Source organism: Argopecten irradians, chromosome 3, assembly GCF_041381155.1.
Source record: "Argopecten irradians isolate NY chromosome 3, Ai_NY, whole genome shotgun sequence".
In the NCBI taxonomy this organism is placed as follows: domain Eukaryota; kingdom Metazoa; phylum Mollusca; class Bivalvia; order Pectinida; family Pectinidae; genus Argopecten; species Argopecten irradians.
Window position 1 is genome coordinate 30694607 of NC_091136.1, and position 24424 is coordinate 30719030.

The 24424-nt window shown below is 33.3% G+C and overlaps 3 protein-coding genes across 6 annotated transcripts in view; 1 reads left to right on the plus strand and 2 right to left on the minus strand.

Annotated features, from left to right (window-relative positions):
• Positions 1–17657, minus strand: part of LOC138319619 (cyclin-dependent kinase inhibitor 3-like) — a 36992-nt gene extending 19335 nt beyond the window's left edge. Inside the window, exons 1-5 of the mRNA XM_069262767.1 lie at positions 17410–17657; positions 16723–16754; positions 16407–16510; positions 13314–15841; positions 10312–10409 (exon numbers count right to left, since the gene is read on the minus strand). Of these exons, the coding sequence (XP_069118868.1) occupies positions 15755–15841; positions 16407–16510; positions 16723–16754; positions 17410–17657 (471 nt within the window). The 3' untranslated portion in view covers positions 10312–10409; positions 13314–15754. The remainder of the gene's footprint in view (positions 1–10311; positions 10410–13313; positions 15842–16406; positions 16511–16722; positions 16755–17409) is intronic.
• A 588-nt stretch (positions 17658–18245) lies between these two features.
• On the minus strand, positions 18246–20831 carry LOC138319620 (cyclin-dependent kinase inhibitor 3-like). Its single transcript, XM_069262769.1, has 6 exons — positions 20643–20831; positions 20095–20150; positions 19758–19802; positions 19165–19387; positions 18469–18500; positions 18246–18262 (listed from the first exon to the last, which is right to left on the minus strand). Exons 1-6 carry the CDS (start codon positions 20744–20746, stop codon positions 18246–18248), a joined length of 477 nt encoding a protein of 158 aa, XP_069118870.1. The 5' UTR covers positions 20747–20831.
• Positions 20829–24424, plus strand: part of LOC138318175 (uncharacterized) — a 74865-nt gene continuing 71269 nt past the window's right edge. For all 4 annotated transcript variants that reach the window (XM_069260337.1, XM_069260335.1, XM_069260336.1 and 1 more), the window contains exons 1-4: positions 20829–20999; positions 22243–22499; positions 22699–23660; positions 24000–24196. In XM_069260337.1, coding sequence (XP_069116438.1) covers positions 22258–22499; positions 22699–23660; positions 24000–24196 — 1401 coding nt within the window. In that variant the 5' untranslated portion in view covers positions 20829–20999; positions 22243–22257. The remainder of the gene's footprint in view (positions 21000–22242; positions 22500–22698; positions 23661–23999; positions 24197–24424) is intronic.

Genomic DNA, 24424 nt, shown 5'->3' on the forward strand with positions numbered 1-24424 from the left:
GAATTCTAGTTAGGGCAGCTGATCATAAAGCAAGTAAATGTACTTGTCACAATGCTTGACTTGCTAATTACTTTCTGTAGAAAATACTGCTAAAACAATATTCTAAACTATTCAGCATGACAAAAAAATCTTTCTTTTATTTACAAATAAAAAGCCAAAGCAAAACATTATTCTTCAATATAATTTCTATTTCATTAACGAAACAATATCCTGTTTATTAGTTTCATTGTTTATTTTCTCCGTAGAGAGGACAAATGTGCAATGGTTAATAAAACATTGTATTAACCTTCTCAAAGGTTATCAGATGTATTCAATACAATTATTCACTTGAACTCTATTCCTTATGCAATCATGCTTACAGGTTATCAACTATTGTTATTTAGATAATTTAAGGATATCTCCTGTTAATGAAGTACATTGTAGGTATATTGAACAATAAGAGTAGACATGTTTACCATTGCTTTACCAATACCATGGTCGTGCCAATATCACACATCTGATACCACTGTTTATGTGGTTCTCTGTGGCTCCTGTTAACACAAGTCATTGCTATCTTGGCCCTGCTCTAGATGTCATAACTGAATCCACTAATACAATTAATCATCTAGCCAATGTCAATAAACGCAAGGTCACATGAGCTGGATTATACTGACCACTGCTGACCATCAGTAATCAGTACCTGATGAAAAGATGTATTAGGTACAGTAATTATTGCACAAGGACCTTGGTATCCATGGTACATGTGTGTATTCTAATACAGTTCATAATATGTTGTCCATAGTTGTTCAATTACACAGTGCAAAAAGCTATAATTATGCATAGCCTGGCTGTCCTTTGACTTGATACCAAACTCCGACATTTTGATAAATAGATAAGCCTCCTCTCATTTATTTCTTTGTCAGAATGTCTTAGTCTGGTATTCGGGCATGAAGTTTTAACTCATTCAATAAAGCTGTGAACAATGTTATTTTGATATAGGAAGTAACAATCAATGTATTTTTCATTTAAAGCATTGAAAAAAGTCCAATGGACCAAAATCCTCTTAAACTACAATGTATTTGATGATTCTGATGTATGCGTCATGCCCAATGCCATGTGCCTGCTAGGTAGTTATTAAAAGTTCTTGACTCCTGTAACCTTGCAATGAACATCAAAGTTATTCATCTAATCAAACTTTTTGTTTTATCCAAGCATATAACTCTATTATACAGTAAATGCTTAGATATCTAGGCCTCTTGGTTAATGAGAAGGAGATATTATATATTTGACCTCGGTGACCTTGAGTGAAGGTCAAGGTAATTCAATTACACATATATGGTAGTCCTTTTGCCATCACTAAACATGACTAAGTAGGGCATCTTGATTAATGAGAAGGTGCCTATAGAGTGACGCATGAAGTAACCTTAAATGAAGGTAAAGGTACTTCACTCACTTGAACAAACTTTGTAGCCATTCATCCTAGTATGCTACAAGTGTGACAAATGTTTAATTGGAAAAATTGGGAGCTAAAAGATGGAAGTTTAATCATTTTTTTTTTTTTAGTGTTTATTAGTTTAACAGCCAGGGTCAAGTAAGGACGTGCTAAGTTTGTTGGTGGAAGAAAGCATGAGTATTTGGAGAAAAACCACCAACCAGTGTCAGTTCAAATGTACCTGGCCACCATCATAATATTAAATAAAATGTTTTGGAAATTTGTTGGAAAAGAATATTATATCCTAAAATTGATTTAGAACAAACCCATTACCAGAGTACACTGTACGTTTATAAAAACAATTCTTCCTGAATTGCCTGTTTTCCAATTCATGACTAGTTTCTCTGTATTAGAAGTACGTATCAGACAGGAAATTAAATAGTAGCCACCATTGTTTCCTGATCTGAAATGTCACTTAGCTTCCTGTTTTTTTGTATCCCAGATTAGATCTCTTTATACAGTATATAAATGATAGTCATTCTAATAATCATAATGACACCTAAAAACCTTACAGCTATCATTCCACACACACACAAACATTATACTGGCAAGCATCATACATAGACTTCCAGGATAAAAGCTTTATCTGTTGATAATTAGCACTTTGATATTTGATTTATTTTGCTATTATGTGTAATTATTTGTAGTTCATTGCATCCATTAGAACCGTATTTTTATGCTTGTAACTAAATGTATGGACATGTTGTGTTACAGTAATTACAGATTTGACTCTTTTTATCAATATATTTTTTCACTATTTATAGGATTACACCATATGCCTATGAAATACTAGCTCCGTTAGCTTGTGTTTGATACATTCAATGTAAAATAAATCTTGTTTCATCTTGAGCAACACTATCCTCTCGTTGATATTATAGTCCAAGAATTCCATGGAAGTGGATGTGTCCCCTGCACAGCATCACAAAAAATAGTTTTTTTTACAGTTGAAAATATTGTTAATAATTAGGGGAAGTTATCAAGTCCCATAACTCTTGCAAATATTGATGGATTTTGACCAGTATCGAATTCATCTAACATCTCATTGATATAAACACCAAATTAGGTTGAAATTGGACAATGAATTCTAAAGTTATCGAGCGGAAACCATGTTTTGACGATTTTAAAGTCCTGTAACTCTTGCAAATATTAACGGATTATGACCAGTATCCAACCTATCTAAGATCTCATTGATATAAAGCAATAAATCACATTTGTTTGAAATCAGACAATAAATACTAAAGCTATCGAGCGGAAACCATGGATTTATCTGTTTTGATGATTTTAAAGTCCCGTAACTCTTGCAAATATTGAAGAATTTTGACCATTATTTAACTCATTTGAGATCTCATTGATATAAAGACAGAGCTTTATCTCACTGCTTTGGGAATGGGGCCTGTGTCTTTGAATTTGGGAAAATGTGCAACAAAACCAAGATTTTGGGAAAATCATGAAATAGGAAATAAATCATAACAAATAAGATTTTTTATTTCAGTGTAGTTAATGTACTTTTCTGAAGCTAATTCACAAATAATGAATCCTTATTAAAAATGTACTTTTCTGAAGCTAATTCACAAATAATGAATCCTTATTAAAAATGTACTTTTCTGAAGCTAATTCACAAATAATGAATCCTTATTAAAAATGTACTTTTCTGAAGCTAATTCACAAATATTGAATCCTTATTAAAAATGTACTTTTCTGAAGCTAATTCACAAATAATGAATCCTTATTAAAAATGTACTTTTCTGAAGCTAATTCACAAATATTGAATCCTTATTAAAAATGTACTTTTCTGAAGCTAATTCACAAATAATGAATCCTTATTAAAAATGTACTTTTCTGAAGCTAATTCACAAATATTGAATCCTTATTAAACCAAGAATCTTTGATTTTGGGAAATTTAAGGCTTGAATTGGGAAAAATTATAAAGCTTTGCCATGGGGAATTGGGCCGAATTTCGGCCCCAAATCATGCTGAAAAAAAGTCCTAAAAGCAATTTATTAAATTTGTTTGAAATTGGACAATAAATATTTAAGTAATCAAGAAACGATGGATTTATCTGTTTTGACGATTTTAAAGTCCCGTAACTCTTGCAAATATTGACGGATTTTGACCATTATCGAACTCAGACGAGATCTCATTGATATAAAGCAATATACCAAATTTTGTTGAAATTCCCGGACGCCGACATAGTTATACCAAAGTGTTGCTGTTGCGTTGCAGGCGACACAAAAATGGCCACCAGACCCTAAGTTAATGATAAGATTATCTCAACAGCATTCTGATACATGTCACAGATCATCTGCCTAGTTTGAACCTCTGGAATCAAATATGTTGTAAAGACAAAAATTATCAAGCCAAATTTTAGTGATGTTTTTAATATTCCTGGTGGTCAGTCTAATGTTATAGCTGCTCTTGTAATTTGACATGCTAGCACAACATAAAAGACAAATACTGGTCCTTTAAATTATCTGCAAAAACTAGCTAGCAGTAACTGTTGAATAGTGAGATTGAAGTAGCCATTGGCTACCTCACTATCAACAGATTAGAGGTAAATGCAATCAACGTTCTGAAGTATTAAAATAAAGTTTGACAGAATATTTAAAAATCTAGGGCCATTTTTATAAGGTCTTCCCTCCCTGTATGCAATATGATACATTGGGTAAGTAAATGTGTGTTTTGGGAAACTGCTGTAAGTTTGTCTCAAGTACAGCTTGAGTGAGATAGCACTAAAAATAGACAACAAAGCTGAACATGGACATATAAATTTCTCAATTTTCCATTTTATATTAAACTCGTTAATGGCTTATCATAAAAGTTATTCAGAATTATGGAGTTATGTGTACCAGCTACATTTAAACTGTTACCAGATAGATCTCAAGAATATCCTGTCTTTCTGTATTTTTACTGAAATGTTTAGTAACTCATTGACTAGAATGAGTGACTTTTTGATCCTACTGAACAAGCTTTGTTACTTAACTCAGCATTGAAGGACATCATGGATGTCTTTGAAAGTCAGTGTACATCTGAGGTGCTGACCTGTCCGATGCACAGCTTGTGTGAATTACAGAAGTACCTGGGTCTGTGGACCATCAGTAATTATCTGGGGCTAATTACATACTGACTATAAGGCACAGACGGGTGTGATTACCACTGGCTCTCCCGGGTCTGTGTGCTACATCAACACACACATGTCAGCCATAAAGGACTTTTTCTGTCTACCTAGCATTTCAATGATATACTGGCCACAGAAGTGATGATAACACTAAGGACAGACTCCCCTGTGATTCCATCAATGTAACTTTCCGTTTTCATCCATACTTGCTTGGTGACCAGGTTTCTTGAGGATGAAAACTTTGGCTTACTCTAACAAATCTCAAAATGAAATTTCACATTTTTCATAGAACATCCACCTAAACTGGAACTTATGAACGATTGACTTTGATGACAACTTGTACCAAATAAATAGATTAGCTCTAAACACCTCCTGTGACCCTGACCTTTGATTCAAAACACTGACTTTGACCTTGACCTTTGATAATTGGTAATTGACAGAATTGACTGTTTTCTGTGACCTGGACCTCTAATACATTGCTTTCAGAAAAGAATATTCCTATGACCTTGAACAATACGTGATTTATTTGATCTGTGACCTTGAACTTGAATAATGAGAGCTTTCATTGATTATTTTCCTTGTGTCTCGTTTAACATTGATTGAGATATTATTTTTCAATCAGCCTTTGGAAGACTAGTAATATCTGTAAGACCTAATACTCACTTCTGGATAAAACAAGACAAAACATGACAGACATGGCATCACTGTATGCACATGCAGAGTCATGAAAGGGTACTTACAAAATCAAATAAAAATCTTAATGCATAGAAATATTATCACATACTGAACAATTACATATTCATTTGTCTACATAGTGAGATAAATGCAGAACTTAAATCCAGGACTATATTTTGTAGATGTGTATAACACATTTGGATGATTTATATAAAAGTTAGATAATGAGATCTGCAGCGAATCATACAAGAGCACATAAGTAACTGTTTACTGTGACTAAGTATATGTCTTCAGCTAATTCTATATGTAAAAGTAGAGGACGTAGACAGACATACAATATGTAACTGTTTCATTTTTGTAAGATAAACATTAGTCTTACTGATTCACCTTAATCATTGTAAAACTAACATTAGTCTTACCTTTATCATTGTAAGATTAACATTAGTCTTACCTTTATCATTGTAAGATTAACATTAGTCTTTGACCTTTATCATTGTAAGATTAACATTAGTCTTACCTTTATCATTGTAAGATTAACATTAGTCTTACTGATTCACCTTTATCATTGTAAGATTAACATTAGTCTTACTGATTCACCTTTATCATTGTAAGATTAACATTAGTCTTACCTTTATCATTGTAAGATTAACATTAGTCTTACTGATTCACCTTTATCATTGTAAGATTAAAATTAGTCTTACATTTAAATCTTACCTTTATCATTGTAAGATTAACATTAGTCTTACCTTTATCATTGTAAGATTAACATTTAAAGTCTTACCTTTATCATTGTAAGATTAACATTTAAAGTCTTACCTTTATCATTGTAAGATTAACATTAGTCTTGCAAGGATGTATAACATACCTAGTTGTAGAGATTAATGTACAGGTCACTCTTATTTTTAATTGTCCCTATAAATTAAAATTTATGACAGAGACAGGCATATGCTGGTACCTTATATTTACGATCCATTCATAGGTAGAAATAGACAAATATTAGTAATAAATTCTAATTTATTATTTACATATCCTTTAAAAAAGATGATTTTAAAATGCCCTGCTGTTTACATTCAAAATGTAGGAGCAAGTTGATAATGTTAAAGTGGTATTATAAGTGGCTTATTTTTGTTTCATGTAAAAAATTCCACAAATAATGCCCATAAACATGTTTAAGTTTTTACATGCCAATAGAATTCTATGACTATAGTATCCATGTTTGCAGTAACTTATTTCTGTGACCTTGACAGAATAGGGCAATAATCAATTTTTTATCTTAGAATTTCTGCAGGGCTACAATTTGTGCCTATTATCAAAGGTTATTGCTAGTAGGTCAGGTAAAATATTTGAAAGTTATTTACATTTGTATGTTTGTATGCATCTTATTGGACCACTTTTATATTTCTTATCCTAATCTTTAATTTACTAAAATATATTAGTAGAATTTAGTAGGCAAAATTTCATAACTTTTTTTCTCTTTCAAAATCATTAAAAAATCAAAATGGGGTGTTATCAATGTCAAAACAGTTTTAACAGTTTCCCTCAGCCTCTGGTTGCGGTGAAATGTTTCCTGTATCAATACACTGAGGTGAACAGTTTTAACTGTTGATATAAAATACATAACTGACACATTACTTATATTCAATTTAACTTCAGTATTGATTCAGACACAGGTGGACAAAATACAAATATCCCGGTAATCTATAAAGATGAAATATGACAAATTTGTAGGAGAACAAATGCTGGACTGTATGATAAATCAATAGAGACCATACCCTACAGATACCTCCACTACTGACAGGTGTTAAAATTCTATACAAGTTTCCAGCTTAGAGATATGCATGAGATGATTGAAACACAAACATAATGCATAAGAAAATTCATATAACACATGTAAATGTCTAAGGTAATTAATTACCTCTCTGTTCATTACATATACAACTTATAATAAAGATGCATCCCCACATCCTTCAGACATATTATTATATAATGTAAATCTGTATTGATCCTGAGTCTGACCACTTCCTGATGCTGAATGGCTACTTGGGGGTCAAACATGTGCCAGAGGCTACTTGAGGCTTGGGTTAGATGTACAATCTGACATTGAAGATGGTTATGGTGGTATATATTTATAGGATTCCATCTGTTACATAATTACCTGGAGAATTGTTCTCCTGTTAGTCATCGGCACCTGAACATGTACTACATAGCTAGACTGCCTGTTGCATTTACCTCACAGAAGCACTAAAGACAATACAGATATATACAATTGCTATATATCTACAAGATTTTTTTTTCATTATGGTGTTTTATATGTTTTACCTTTTAAAATCATATACTTGAAAATCTGAAGTTGATTGAACATTGTATAATATTCTTATTATGTTTTGATTTCAGGAAAGTTAAACTAGAATTATGTCAGTATGACATCAAAAGCCGCTGTAACAACAAATTTTAATTGCTTCATTATAAAAATGCTGAAATTCATCGTACAAGGCAAGGGAAAAAAAACTTTGCAGTGTACTCATATGTCGGACAAGCATTCTGCAAATTTTCTGCAACTATGGGTCAAAATTCATGATATTTTGAAGTTTTTCAAGCATTTTGCTGTAGTTACCACAATTTTTTACATGCATGAAACGAATAAGCGCAAAGACTTGACAAATCTTTATCTAAATAATGTTATCATATTGAAGTAAATATTGTGCCGATTAACTATACATGTATAGATTCTATACCGGTACTTTATATATTTTTGTCCATGTATGTTTTACATTTAAATGACTGCCGTATTTTCCTGAGTATAACCTTTTTCGCAGAATATATATATATACATGTATCATGTATTCAACATGTTAGACAAAAACTAAAATCAGATGATGTTTTGAGAAAAAAAAGGTATTTCTTGCCAGTTTTGTACTTTAACATCCAAATAATCACAGAAAAAAGAAGATATAATATGCATTGGAAATATAATAACAATTAACGTCATTACGTACCAAAAGTATGTTCAATCATAAACTGCTTCAATTCACGAAAAATTGACAGACTGAAGCGTGGTTGTTTACAATTACAACACAATGGAGAACTCTTTTTCTGTGGGATGGTTGGTGAAAATAAATAATTTAAACTTTAAAAAATTGTAAAATATCCAAACAAATACGAGGTATTTGTAATATTTAGATAACAATATATCTGCAAGAAATGTTTACCGGCAACCATAAAACGATGCTATGAATGTTGATCGGCCAACTGGTGTAACATATTTCCTAGGGTTTTGTCAAACCATGTTGTTGTATTTTCGATGAAATATAAGTTTATACATATTCTATAAATGGCCAGGAAATAGCATGAAAGTGACTGACAACCAATGTTGCCTTATTTTCAAAAATCTACTGTGAGCCACCTAAACTAGGTCATCGTCTGAAGCCACGTACCGACCATGTAGCATACTAATGATACAGTACAAGGGCTTTAACGGTCACCTGACTACCTTGGCAATAATCATATAGGAAATTATTAGATATAGTGTCATGGTAGCCATCTTCGATTTGGGATCAACCAGAGATGTAACAACACTTTGTCGGGACCATGTCAGGATCATTTCATGCAAGATTCAGCCAAATCGCACTGGTATAACTTGAGAAGAAGTTCAAATGCATCATGAAAATACAATTTATATTTGTGAACTGCAAAAAAATCAAGTAATGATTATAATAATAAACAGATTGGTGCCATGATTGAGTATAGCTTGGTGATCTGGCGAATTGTCAATAGCAGAAAAGATGGGTCCAACACGCACCAATCTTAATAAAGCCTCTTGACTCAGCCATCAGCGGCTTTAAAAAACTCTTTAAGACTATTTTTTTTATCATATTGTTTTTGTTTTCATACTGAATGAAAAACTTAATTTAAATTAGAAAATTGAAAAATGAATAAGTAATTTATTATAAATCGAAATGTGAGTCATGTATTAAAAAGTTTAAAAAAATCTTTAATTAATGATCCTTTTTCATTAAAATATAGTCTTCCAAGAATTAAACTTAAGAACTAATTTCATAAAATTGTGAAATTGATTGATGTTTTTGATGTAAAAATTTCCATGAAAGAAAGAACATACTTCAAAACACACTCTGTAATTCTTAAGAGGAAAGAAAAGCACACTATAACAGTATGTTAGACCCTAGCCATGGCAAGGGGAATAACTGTTACAAACAAATTCTATCTTGGTGTGGATAGATACCACATACAACACAGATGTGTGTAAATGTGTTTTTATTAATTCAATATCATAAATTAAAAGTGCTGTAGATATCTTCGAATGCAATTACTAGATGTGTTAAAGTAACAAAACAAATATTATCATTTTACTGTCACTTTGACAGAAAGCCACGATATTCCTATCAATGGAAAATTCAACATCAACATGTTTCTTTTACAAATAATGACACATCAAGATGTTCTTTTCACAAATATCACTTTGGCTTATTACAAGATAAATGCCAACTATGAAGACCACCTTGGTAAAACTAGTTAACTGAAATTGGCAGATAATTCAAACATACATGTCATTCAGGGGTTTGGGCTAAATTACATTAGATAGCACTCAGATAGTCAGGGGTTTCATCATCTTTCAGGAGAGGCGGTACAATTGCAATTTTAGGGGGTACTTTTCTATACTATTTTCTATACTGTATGCTATTTAATGTAATTTAGACCAAATCAGGAGGTACCACAGCCAGGTTCAACCAGCAAAACGTACCAGGTACTGCCTAATATTGAAACCCCTGGATAATATAGATAAGTACCCCCGAAATTGCAATTGTACCATCTGTCCTGAATGATAATGAAACCTTCATGTTTGAACATTTACAATTTATGCAAACTTTCAATTTAGTAATATGCAATTTACTCCTGAACTCAATTCTAAGTTTGGTTCTAATCTAAACTTTTTTCAAAACAAAAGTGAAAACAGATGCAAAAAAAGGCTGTTGCAACAAATACTACATTTGTACATGTCCTATTGATTTGAAAAATCCTCAATAATACTCACTTTATAATGTCTTCTTCCTGTTTTCTGTAAATCTGTTCCAATTTTCCCATTTCTTGTGTGTGTTTCTCATAGTCCCGATACACTGTAGCCCTCATAGCCTGTCGTAGAAAACAAAAAAATCAAACTATGGCTGTCGCGAATTGAGTAATATGTTTCTAGGTCAAAATTTAATTTCATCATTGACAAAGTTTGACAGTTGAATTAGCAATGAGTGCTATCATTGGGAGGTTTCTGGTTTAATTAATTTAAAGTCCTTTTAATTGTCAGGGTCATTTTATCCTTGATATTCCAGGGGTTCCGATAACTTACGATCTCTACACCCCTGGACTATCTTATACAGTGTAGTGAAATTGAAGGCAGCTCAGCGGAAAACATTTGAACAATCACAGGCCAGCCAAGATTTCCATTGAAGACTACAGAGAGAGCGACGCCCAACATCGAAGTCACAAAGTCAACTACAGTGTACCGCTATACGGCTCTTTTGATGTACATCAAATGACTAAATTACCTGTTCTGTTCTGTTGCCTCCAGTTTTACTATGAGATAGTCCAGGGGTGTAGAGATCGTAAGTGATTGGAACCCCTGGAGTATCGAGGATAGGGTCATTTAAGGATGTATCAGGTTAAGATGGTGGAGGAAAGTCAGAGTACTTCAAGAAAAAGAGCAAAACTCACCTCTGGGATTTTGTTTTCATTGTAATTTACCAATATTATACAAGAGATCCCAGAGGTATCTTGGCGCCCACCAAAGAATGATCTATGTCTGACAATGGAAAGAGGGATCTTTTCCCTGCTTTTCAAACTTTTTCAAAATTACTAAATATGAAATTTCAGATATATCGCTTCATTACTTTCTGAGAAACAGTGGTGAAATCCAAGATGGCAGCCGGTTGGCCATCTTGTTGACTGATCAGTCCGAAAGGTACTATGCACAACTAAAGCCCAAGGGGAACCTATGCATGGAATTTGAGAGATATCCCTTCAGTAATTTCTGACAAATAGCGGTAACTATCAAAATCCAAGATGGCGGCCAGGTGGCCATCTTTTTGACCGATAAGTCCCAAAATGAAATATGCACAACTAGGGCCCTAGGGAAACCTACAGGTGAAATTTGAGAATGATCCCTTCAGTTCTTCCTGAGAAATAGCGGTAACAAACTTTAGTTATATAAATCCAAGATAGCCGCTGGTCGGCCATCTTGTTGATCGATCAGTCTCAAATAACTAGGGCCTGAGGGGAACCTACATATAAAAATTTGAAAAAGATCCCTTTTGTACTTTCTGAGAAATAGCGGTAACAAGAATTGTTAACGGACGGACGGAAGGAAGGATGGACAGACGGACCACGAACCACGGATGAAAGGTGATTTGAATAGATGGTGGGCTAAAAATATAGCAATGCCGTTACATAACTGAACTTTTCAGACCGTTTGGCCTCTTGAAATTCTGAAAATTCAGCATTTTAAGTGATTGTCCATACCAATCACAACAATTAAAATTCAAAATCAATGTAGAAATCAATGTCAGTTGTGACAGATAACAGTATTACAACACTTGCACCAACACCTTAACCTGGAATTTCCAAAGCGGAAGCCAAAGTGTTTCTCTAAGCACCCTGTTTTCGAGGAGCAAACTTGAAATCACTGTACACAGTGGTCAGATTTTTATTACAAGATGTCAACAATTCAATCATCATGTCAATCCTGTTTTGTTCTTCTGTCAAATCACTATGATCAATATTGTAGAGGGCTGATCAGACACAGGTCTATATGTATTCATTTGTATAACTATTGAATCAAACATCTGTGGATCACCCATTGTAATCCTATAGCTATATTGGTAGAGCAGCGAGCTAGTGTTTGAACGTTCCAGGTTTGAACCTCAGTCTGGTCGCAACATTGTGTCTTCTCCTCTGACACTGAACTAAATACGAGTTTTTTTTTTATTTTTTTAGTTTAACGTCCTATTAACAGTCAGGGTCATTTAAGGACGTGCTAGATTTGTTGGCGGAGGAAAGCCGAAGTTCCTGGAGAAAAACCACTGACCAGCGGCTAGTACCTGGCAACTGCCCCACATTGGATTAGAACTCGAACCCAGAGGTGAGGGCTTGTGGTAATATGTCGGGACATCTTAAACACTCTGCCACCGTGACCCCCTGAACTAAATACCAGCGGTGGCAGTATATGGGTCTTCTGCAAAGACTTTGATACTGAAAGGAGGACTGTAGTAGGACAGACTGATCATAAATCAATCATCAGTGAACAAGTTTGTTTATCTGACTGATCATAAATCAATCATCAGTGAACAAGTTTGTTTATCAGTAAAGCATCTATATATATAGCTAGTTAATGTGAGAAGTCAAAAACAAACTTTAAGTCAATATTTTACAAATTTCATATTTTGCTTTGAGAAATCAGGGCAGCAGCTACATTTCTTCTTCTCCTTTACATTACAATACTAGATGCCTATAAATGCCACAACATTACTCCTACAGCTAATTATAATCGTCTTTCGATAGTCTGATCAAAGAAGACAGAAAAATATGCAACCTAGGCCTAGCCTACTTACAAACATTTTAGCATTTTCTTAGTTATTTATGTTAGTGAAATAAAATTAAAACCTAGCGCTCTATAATCATAGTGCATGTAATCATAGACTTTGTATCGATATATAATTGAGTATTATTTTGCAATGAAACCATTCCATATGAACTCAGTATTAATCAATGAAGTCTTGAAGTCAAATAAACTGCAAACTTTGACAAAAATAAAGCCATTTTGGCATTTGAATATTAGTGGTTTTCAGGTGTTTCAAAAATGCAACAAATCACACGATTCCAATTTGAATTTTTTCAATATGATCTTTAGTTAACGTTATAGCTATTCACTTATTAAACCTCTCCACAATATCTCACAAACAGGTAAAAGGCAGGATAATGCCACTAAGATCGGATTTATAATTGGGATTATGCAACTTTGGGGCAATGTCACCACAAGGTTCATACCGCTCTCTCGGCATATTGGTAGTTCCAGATGACATATCCTGCAGTGGTCACGCTAAACACAATCGACAGACCAAACAGTGTCCGTGACAACGTGTGATGTATGCTCTTTGGCATGGTTTCTTGTTCGCTATAGTTCGTCTCTAGCAACGTGACTCTAAAAGTCCGCCATATTGGAAGGGGAGGTAACTCACAAATTATCGCCCCTTTGAAACGAACTGAAGTGACAAAATGGTTCGAGACACCGCATAGACATGTAGATATACATTATAAATATAAAACCATTAAACATATAATTTATTTCCAAACATATGATTCTTTGGCGAGAGTTTTTTTTTCAATTTGTAATTATCCAGACCTCAGCAAAATTCAGAATGCTTTAAAAAAAAAAATATCTTGAATCCAGCAACCAGAACACCAACATTTCCCATTGTTTTTTTATGAAAAACATATTTCAAAGGTACATTTTAATGCATATATAAAAAGTAGCGATTCACAATTGCAATGTATTTTTAGAATTCTTCTTCATTGTACAAAATACCAGTAAAAAATCTTAAGGAATTTATCTTTTTCTCAAAGTCAAGATGTTTACATGTATGGTGAATTTTAAAGCAGGGCATAAATACAAGTATTTTAAATCACGAAAAGATATATATGTATATATAATATAAATGTTCTAACTCACTATGAAGCTGATATTCACTAATGGAAATAAATCAAGAACAACAACAGAAATAATAGGTCACTTTTGCTCCATTTATTATGTATAATGGAAATGTCCACATGCATTATATATTAAGATATCTATCATTTTTACATGTTTCAATCAAACTGAAAGGTTACAGGTATTGCAATGCCCCGTGTAATTAATAATAATTACATGTATTTCAAATAGCAATGAAGTTTAATCATCTTCATTGCAAATGCATCCTGATAATGAATCTACTAGTTCATGTTTTACAACTTCTTGCGTGTATATATAATTCTACATACTGATTTTTAACTTCTATTTTGGCTAAGTGATAAAACCGGAACACATCAAGGGGTTTGTAATTAGTGAATATGAACCTTAACAAATACAATTAAAAAGGTACAAAATGTATTACATTTTACTTCGTTATAAAAAAAACAACTGTAACAACAATATTCATAATGATTAAGCACCTAATGAATTCTCTTATTTTATTTAATTTTTTTTTTCTTAAAAAAGGAAAGTATGTTATTCTGTACTAAGACTATAAAACATTTTTTTTTTATTTAGATCACAACAAGATGTGCTGACATAAGTTTGGCTAAAAACTTCATATTTTCTTTCTACAAGTCTTGCCAGAAAAAAAATCACAATATCAATACATTTTGATTAATTCTCTGTCAGATTTCAAATTTTAAAACAAAACCATTTGTCAGACTCTCTTATCCAAATTTTAAAACAAAACCATAGATGAAGTATTACCTGTCATATAAATCATAAAACACAGTCCAACCGGCGGACAAGAATAATGACATTATGGAGTCCTCTGTAGTATAACATTGTAAATCCTGAATTATGTTTTACTTTAGGTTAAAAATAATACAATGAACAGAAATGAAATAATGAAAATGAAACAGATAATGAGATCTACGTTAAGTGTACATGAGACACAAATTTCCATGTTGCTCGAACATGAAATCAAATGTAATATGAATGTTACTGTCATGAATAAAATGTATACTATGGGGCATTTGAATGCATGATTGTCAGTAAGAGCTTTGATCGCAAATTTATGTTTTCCTGAATATGTTGAAAATAACAAAAATATCAAATATTGAAAATAGCGTGGTTTACCATATACAATAACTTACTGCCTACCATGACAAATAAAGTTAAACAAACTACTTTTACTGAGCTCTTCATTTCCATTCATACCATTCTGGAGTCCCTCTACCTCTACCATTTCTTGGTAAAGTTGATAAAATGTACACTTATACATTAAGAATCAAGACCCAAAAAGATGTAAAAAAAAAAACCCATCTATTTTCAGAACTAATTTGAGAGATGATACTAGACCCTGTGCTAGCAATTAATGCCGCCCGAAGGACCAGGTAAGCTAAACAATATACAATTTTACGAGTAAAATTAATATTAACACATGTATAAAAACTCCTTTCCTTTGATATACTAAATGTATTCTATAAAAAGCTATTTTTATCATCACTTATCAGGCACTTGTTGCAGGGTAAACATTGTATTAATTATTATACTGCTAATTAAACCTTTATAGTAGTATCAGTACTTCAAAAATAAGCATTTCATAATTTACACAGTAATCAGCTTAAAAGATTTAGAAATATATATTTGACTGTATTTCTGGTAGAAATTGTGTTGATAATTGTTGAATAATCCACCGGTAAAATACTTTTCAGTTATCAAGCACCCTTCGACATATTCCAAATATATCATTTCCTTAACGTGATAATGAACGTTTTCCTTCTTGTGAGTCTTTATTGTATTCTTCCAGAGATTTGCGGAAATCATGTAAAAAGTTGTATTGCTGAAATGAAATAGAATAACACATTAGTCTATGATAACAAGTGATCTTTGCCTTCTATGTTGTGGTACAATAAGCTAAGTAATCAAAACCACATTTATTCCAAACTATGAATAAGCTGTCAACAATGGTACACAAAGACTCAGACTACTGATAAGCAAAACTTGACTAGTTATTTCAAATTATACTGAAAGGTATTAAACCTAAAAACAACTGATCGTGACAATTGAATTCTTTTGGTATGTTTGAAGTTTATTTTTGTTGTTATGATATTATTGGAGAGTAATTTTTTTGAGGAAGTATTTTTTTCTAGCCAAATCATACATACTGTGATATTTATTTTGAACTGTTTATATCAGATATAAAAATCTTTTAAAAGCTAAATTTTATATAGTGTACCAGTAAATATATGTACACTTCCTTTACAATACACTGTTAAACAAAAAATGTTTGAAGTTACTTTCCTTCATGATTTAGTGCAAAATTGTTTTTGAGTAGATATATTTTCTTGGTAATTAAAAAAAAACAGAACAAAAAAACCCAATGTATTGTCAGGAATCATTCATACCTTGACAGACTGTACGGCTGCGTGGCCTCGTAAATCCCTCATCTTCTGAATGGCTACATCAGGCTCCATACTGGGGTCCATCACCATCAACAAGCAGGCTGTCACTGTACATGATTTTAATGTAACAATTAAACTATTCATAAAACACAATATTCAAACTTATGCAACACTCAATACTTTGCAGTTGTATTTGTATTGAGATCCCCCCTCCCCCCCCCTCAAAAAAAAAAGAGGAGCATGCAAAGTATCCAAAAGTAGACAAATTATGAAGCAAAATTATCAGTCCATTTCTTTTTATGATGAAAACTATACTTACCAAGACATGATCGCCCAAGTCCTCCATAACAACTGTAATACAGAATATATAATTTATTGAATGAGTCGGAGAGAAAAGCACTTCAGAAATTAGAGAAGAACAGAGAAAATATGACTTTTTTCAGGAAAAAATAGCATCTAAGGCCCACAACAAAAAATAGTTGTTTTATGAACAAACCAAACCATGTATAATATTGATTTATTTGACTTTCTAAAACAATTCCAACCTTGTTCATGCTTGAGAAGAATGCAAATTATATAAATAATTGATATCTACATACCAATACTTCATTTTTCTAACTTATAGAGATTCAATCTGTAATTGCTTTTCCGTTTTCTACTTCAAGTATAATTTATATCCTCTGCTTTCTTCACATTATCAATTTCAAACCTCTTTTACATATAAAATGAATAGAATTAAGATAGTTCGAATACAATTTAAGTGTCCAATATACGACATCCATTCAAATGGAATCAAGGGATCATCTTGCACAGATGTCACAGTAACACTATATATATTGTTGGAGACCCATAGTTGATTGCACTACACCTGTGAAAAGTATAGTGTAATGTAGTGAAATCAACGGTGGGTCTCCAAAAATGTAATAACACTGAGGAGTTCTGAATGAAAATATAATATGTGTCTATCTTTTATCACTAATCACCATTTGTAACTTAAAACACTTACTGTATAAGTGATGTCTTATTATTCATGAGGTTGGTGTGAATTTCGTCGACAATCTTCATCAGCAATGGGAAGCTAGGTACCTGTCCATCAGGGAAGGCATGATGGTGAACTGTGATTTCAGCAGCTGAGAGCTCATGTAGTAGCCAGGGCGAACGGTATTTGTTGAGCTCACCCTTACTACACAAACAGAACACATCGGTCACCTCTTCTCGTTTGATGGCCTCTGCATCATGACAAAATGGTGACATCAATAAAAGAAGTCATATAGTATAATGCTGCAGCTACAGCCTGAATCATAAAATATATACATGCACCCGTAATGGAACATATCCCATTCCTACCACAAGTCTAGAGTAAATAAGAAATTCACACTAATTTATCGGCAAGCTATGTACATACTACACAGGTACCTTAACGAAACTATAATCATAACATGCATGTGTATAAAAAGAAAGAAAGATAGAAAGGAGAGTAAATTTTTTTGAGGAAGTATTTTTTTCTAGCAAATTCTTACATACTGTGATATTTATTTTGAACTGTTTATATCAGATATAAAAATCTTTTAAAAGCAGTGTACCAGTAAATATATTTACACTTCCTTTACAATACACTGTTAAACAAAAAATGTTTGAAGTTACTTTCCTTCATGATTTAGTGCAAAATTGTTTTTGAGTAGATATATTTTCTTGGTAATTAAAAAAAAAAAAAAAACAAAAAAAACCCAATGTATTGTCAGGAATCATTCATACCTTGACAGACTGTACGGCTGCGTGGCCTCGTAAATCCCTCATCTTCTGAATGGCTACATTCAGGCTCCATACTGGGGTCCATCACCATCAACAAGCAGCCGTCACTGTACATGATTTTAATGTAACAATTAAACTATTCATAAAACACAATATTCAAACTTATGCAACACTCAATACTTTGCAGTTGTATTTGTATTGAGATCCCCCCCCCCCCAAAAAAAAAAGAGGAGCATGCAAAGTATCCAAAAGTAGACAAATTATGAAGCAAAATTATCAGTCCATTTCTTTTTATGATGAAAACTATACTTACCAAGACATGATCGCCCAAGTCCTCCATAACAACTGTAATACAGAATATATAATTTATTGAATGAGTCGGAGAGAAAAGCACTTCAGAAATTAGAGAAGAACAGAGAAAATATGACTTTTTTTCAGGAAAAAATAGCATCTAAGGCCCACAACAAAAAAATAGTTGTTTTATGAACAAACCAAACTATGTTATATAGTATAATATTGATTTATTTGACTTTCTAAAACAATTCCAACCTTGTTCATGCTTGAGAAGAATGCAAATTATATAAATAATTGATATCTACATACCAATACTTCATTTTTCTAACTTATAGAGATTCAATCTGTAATTGCTTTTCCGTTTTCTACTTCAAGTATAATTTATATCCTCTGCTTTCTTCACATTATCAATTTCAAACCTCTTTTACATATAAAATGAATAGAATTAAGATAGTTCGAATACAATTTAAGTGTCCAATATACGACATCCATTCAAATGGAATCAAGGGATCATCTTGCACAGATGTCACAGTAACACTATATATATTGTTGGAGACCCATAGTTGATTGCACTACACCTGTGAAAAGTATAGTGTAATGTAGTGAAATCAACGGTGGGTCTCCAAAAATGTAATAACACTGAGGAGTTCTGAATGAAAATATAATATGTGTCTATCTTTTATCACTAATCACCATTTGTAACTTAAAAACTTACTGTATAAGTGATGTCTTATTATTCATGAGGTTGGTGTGAATTTCGTCGACAATCTTCATCAGCAATGGGAAGCTAGGTACCTGTCCATCAGGGAAGGCATGATGGTGAACTGTGATTTCAGCAGCTGACAGCTCATGTAGTAGCCAGGGCGAACGGTATTTGTTGAGCTCACCCTTACTACACAAACAGAACACATCGGTCACCTCTTCTCGTTTGATGGCCTCTGCATCATGACAAAATGGTGACATTAATAAAAGAAGTCATATAGTATAATGCTGCAGCTACAGCCTGAATCTTAAAATATATACATGCACCCGTAATGGAACATATCCCATTCCTACCACAAGTCTAGAGTAAATAAGAAATTCACACTAATTTATCGGCAAGCTATGTACATACTACACAGGTACCTTAACGAAACTATAATCATAACATGCATGTGTATAAAAAGAAAGAAAGAGAAAGACAGCTAGTGTATATTTACTGTCCAGCAGTTAAATTATTCCATTGCTATGTAATTTTAGACAATATAGTGGTTGTTTTTTAGCCACTGATTTCTTGATCATGATGCATAAGCATACTTATTTACTTACTTATGTCATTTTCCAAACTTCTCCAAGTGTCTTTAAATCTGCAACCTGTAATTTTTTCTTCAAATTGTTATTTTTGATATATACAGTATACCCTGGCATTTTGATCTTAAATCATATATATATAGTTAATAATTAAATTATGATTTAAGAATAATTATTATACAAGTATTAAATAGTTTGATGTTATGCGATGACAGCACTACTGCCAAATGGGCTTCAATTTTCATGCTTATACTTATTTTAATGAAAAAAAAACCCAAAGCCATTTTTTTAAACGCCCTGGGTGCTTATTAGGTCGAATACGGTATATATATCTCAATATGCTATACGTACTCACCTGGAAGTGCACACACACCAAACTTTGCATTGCAGTTCAGAAACGATAAATCCAACCTGTGTATGATTAATAAAAATATTACATGAAACAGGAAGTATAGCACAGGTAATTTAAATTTAATATATACAGTATGGCGAGTAGGCTATTCCATCAGAGACATAACACATTTTTTTCTGAGCAGAGACTGTTTCTTTTGAAGTCTGGTGTCCTGATGTTAGATCTTAACGCATAATGTACATATGAATAAGTTTATTGTTACTCTTTGATGTAATCAGAAAGCTTAAAAAAGTGGGGGTCTGAATGATCTGCAGCTTTTATTTATTACTACATTATATATGTTTTTCTAATGATCTCATACGTCGATCTTGTAGTTATCCAATTTTTTTAACATGTAAACAATACAATATGTCTTATAACGGAGTCAGATATCCTACAGATCGAAACTGTAGACTAACAGTCGGACATGATCGACTGACATCTGCATTGACTCATTGACAGCAAGTACCGTTATGGTAATTTTTTCAATGTATGCAAATAACAAATCTCACCATGATATTTTAAATGGAGATAGATCTAATTCACTAGCGCTACTTTCTTCGTCGGAGGAGTCGAAACTCGAAGATACGACGTCTTGCTTTTCCGGTGTTTTCATTGTAATCTAAAATCGTTTGGCATTTTTGAACATGTCTGAATTTGTTTATGTTTGATTCTCCCGCTTATGTAAACTGTCCAGTGATTGGTCAACTTACCCAAGTGCGAGCTTTCGAGATTGCTTTGGACTCATCCGCTTATTTCACTTCGGAACTTTTCTATTAAGCGACTTCCGTAGAAACCCGACAAGATGGCGGCAATGATAGTAAACATTCGCTTGTTACAGAGATGAGGAATACATTTCCACTGTTCAGGTTCGTATTTCACCAGAATTTTGTCCATACTTTAACACCAAATCTAACGGTTTACCTTAAGATGTAGTGCTGTTTTGTTGAAATGCTCCTAACTGTAAAAATAATTAAGTTAACATTTTGTGCGATGGCCAACAGCCAACAGGTCGTACGCCGAAGAAATGCATGGTTGGGTCGGACTGGCGACCCGCCAGTGCCTTTGCGATTAAGCGAACCTCCTTAATTAATATTGTTTCAAAAGAAAATCTATGAGGTCATGTGTTGGTGCCAAATATCACAGATCGATTTCATAATATAAAAATGGATAGAACTTCGAAACCTTCACTGCCTCTTCTCTAATAATGAAAACCAGGCATGTCATCTTAGTCTACATCACACAGTACTGATTCTTTAAATGATATATTTCTTTGATTGTTGTTGTGACATTATCACATCATTGATGTAGGGTCGATACTGTCAAGACCATAATAGACCATTTGTTGTCAGAAAAGATTAAATTTATGACCCACTAAACAAACCAATGCTATCTGAATGTACTCATTTATATTAAATGAACGGGAACCAGTCATTTTGATTAACATGAAGTTTATATGAATAGCAGCTGTTTGATAATGTGTGTCATACCAAAAAGGACAATACTTATAGGTGTTATTAATTCAATATTGGTTACATTGTACTTGATATCTTTATGAACTTTTAATAATGTCTTACTCTCATAATCATAACATTATACTTATTTATTATCCGTAAGCTTAATATCCCTGTTGTAAATAATATCATTTTTTGAATAAACAACTTTCTAAAGCAGTAAAGCTATGACTTACTTTTAACATACTCTATACACAAGATGGCATTCTCCATTTTGTTTTAAACAAAATATCAAATAATCATATAAGTGTTTATGCCATTACCATATTTGTTTTAAGCATAGAAAAGAAAAGAAAGACTAACCTTTTTTCTGGGGGCCCTCTCATTTAAGGAGGTGTTCTTAATAGGTAAGATATAGTATGCAGATATAATAACAAATTTTATCTCAGAAGAACCCCACTTGTGGAACAACTAGCATAAACTCTGCATGTGCATGTATATAAATTTTAGGAATTTATGAAATTAGACTTTCATGAAATTCATGGAGACTTTTTAAATAAAAGGATGTTTTACCATTAGACAAAGGGGACAATGTTTAACCTCTTTAAAATCAGATTTGTTCAAGAAACCTTAGCTGTAGCTGATTATCCAATTTCAGTTGTGGAATAAAACAATGCCAGCCTCCATTGTGCCCATTGTTAGAACAAGGGATTATTCCCTGAAGCCAGTGACAGGCCTTAGATATGGCAACTTTGAGGGTGTGGTTCACCTGCCACCACTGGTTCAAGGCCCCAGGGTGGGGATGCAGAACTTCTCCTTGATCAACAACCAACAGATCTACAGGAAGGTGACTGAATGGTATCAAACATGGCGACCATGGCAACAGTGTGTTCTACTTTGTGGGATAGCAGACAGGTAATATACAGTACCTTGAATATAATTCGAATAACTTATTCCTTTGAAAGTCCCAAACTTTCAAAATGTATACCCCTGTATATACTAAAGGTTTAATGCAAATGTTTTTTGCTAATAAAAAAGACCCATATTCATATACCCTGCATGGTTCTTATGAATTGAGATCTAGCAGAGATTGATTCAAAACTTGTATTTTCAGATGCACTGTTCGACAGTTAGACATGTTGGCAACATCACTGGAGCCAGTGAAACACAGGGATTTCACCACAGCTCATCTCCTTCGATATCCGTCCACTCCATTCAGGACGTTAAAGATGAGACAGGGGAAACCTGGTAAAGACACTTCAAAGGAAACACTGAATGACAGCATGTCTGAGTTTTCTGACATATACACAGATGAATTAAGTGAGCTTGAGCCACCTGAGTACCAGACACTTAGTCCACTAAAGCAGTTTAACGAAACAGAATCTGTCAGTTCCGACGGTGGCATCACTAACTACACACCATCTATCTCACCTTCTTTGGAGTCAGAGGTCCCAGTTAAAAAATATGGAGGTCGGTACCCTCGCTTGGAGGTTGTTCACGAACATGGTGTCTTCAATAATCCTCTGAAGCCACCCCCAGTTCAACCAGATGTTGTAGACTATGCTGATAAACTTTCTAATGCTATCCTAGATAGTGTCTTAGGAGACTTGAGAAAACAACGAGTTGCAGAAGAAAATATGATTAAAAAGATACGTCAAAAAGCTAAGAGTAAAACTATGATTCAGCAGCAGGGAGGGTTTTCTATTCAAAAAGGAAGAAAGGTGCATTCCATGCCAAACCTGAAAATGTCTGAGGTTTCTGAATCATTTCCTCAACCAACAAAGGGATCTCTACCTCAGACGTCAAAGTCAAAATCAATGTCACAGACAGCTTCAAAAAATTCTAAAGTTAAGGTGAAGAGGATGAGAAATGGAGGTATGCCACAGTTGTCAAAAGGTCGGAATGTGACCTTAGCACCACTCTCTCGTAGTGACTTCATGTGGAGAGAACACACAAGATTTTCTGACATTTCTCACATTTCCAAAAGGAGTGTGAGTTTTGTAAGGCATCAGATGTTTGGCAGAACCACCGTCAGTACTCCAGATTTTTTCAGCACCGAAGGTGTGGAAAAGTCAGGTAAGTAGTTGGGAACGGGAACCTTAGTTTGATTTGAGTATCTAGTAACCCAGATACCAGACTAGGATTTTTAGACTTGTCCATGTCTGGTGTATGGGCGGAAGGCATCTCTGACTAAGTAACAAACATTTGTTAAGTGGATTGACCAAAAATCAATTTAATATTTAATTTATTCTAAAATCTATTTAAATATATTTGTGCTAGTTATTATTGTGAAGTCTTCAATTAGTATTTAACCAGTTTAAAGTTAGTGGGGAGGAATGCCAATGCTACTCATCTGTTCTAACAATGTCATATTTTGTTTATGATGTTGTTGTACTGAGATGTTATTATTTGTAGGTGAGATGCAGAGAGGTGTAAGGTTTAGTGCTGACTCTAAGTCGGCCGTTCTCGGCTCCCTCCCAGTACCACTACAGAGAATGTACAAAGGCTATAAATGGTGGCCTGCCCAGCCTCACGAGGGCATGCACTACAACAAACCTTCAAAGGGAGATCTCCTCGCCAACTACAAACTACAACTAACAGAAATTTATACAGTAGGTGTAGACCCCCCAAAAATATGTAAATTTCAGGTATCCTTACCTACCCTAACATTTACCTCTGACCCTAACTATTTTATCACACTCTTTCAAAACAAATTTCATTTCAAAGTAATTCTTATTGAACGTCTCAACTTTGATTTTTACACTTGCTTACCACAGTATCAAGATAAAGCTACATCACAAGAATGAGGAAGACTTCTAGCCAACATAAAGCCTGTCTCA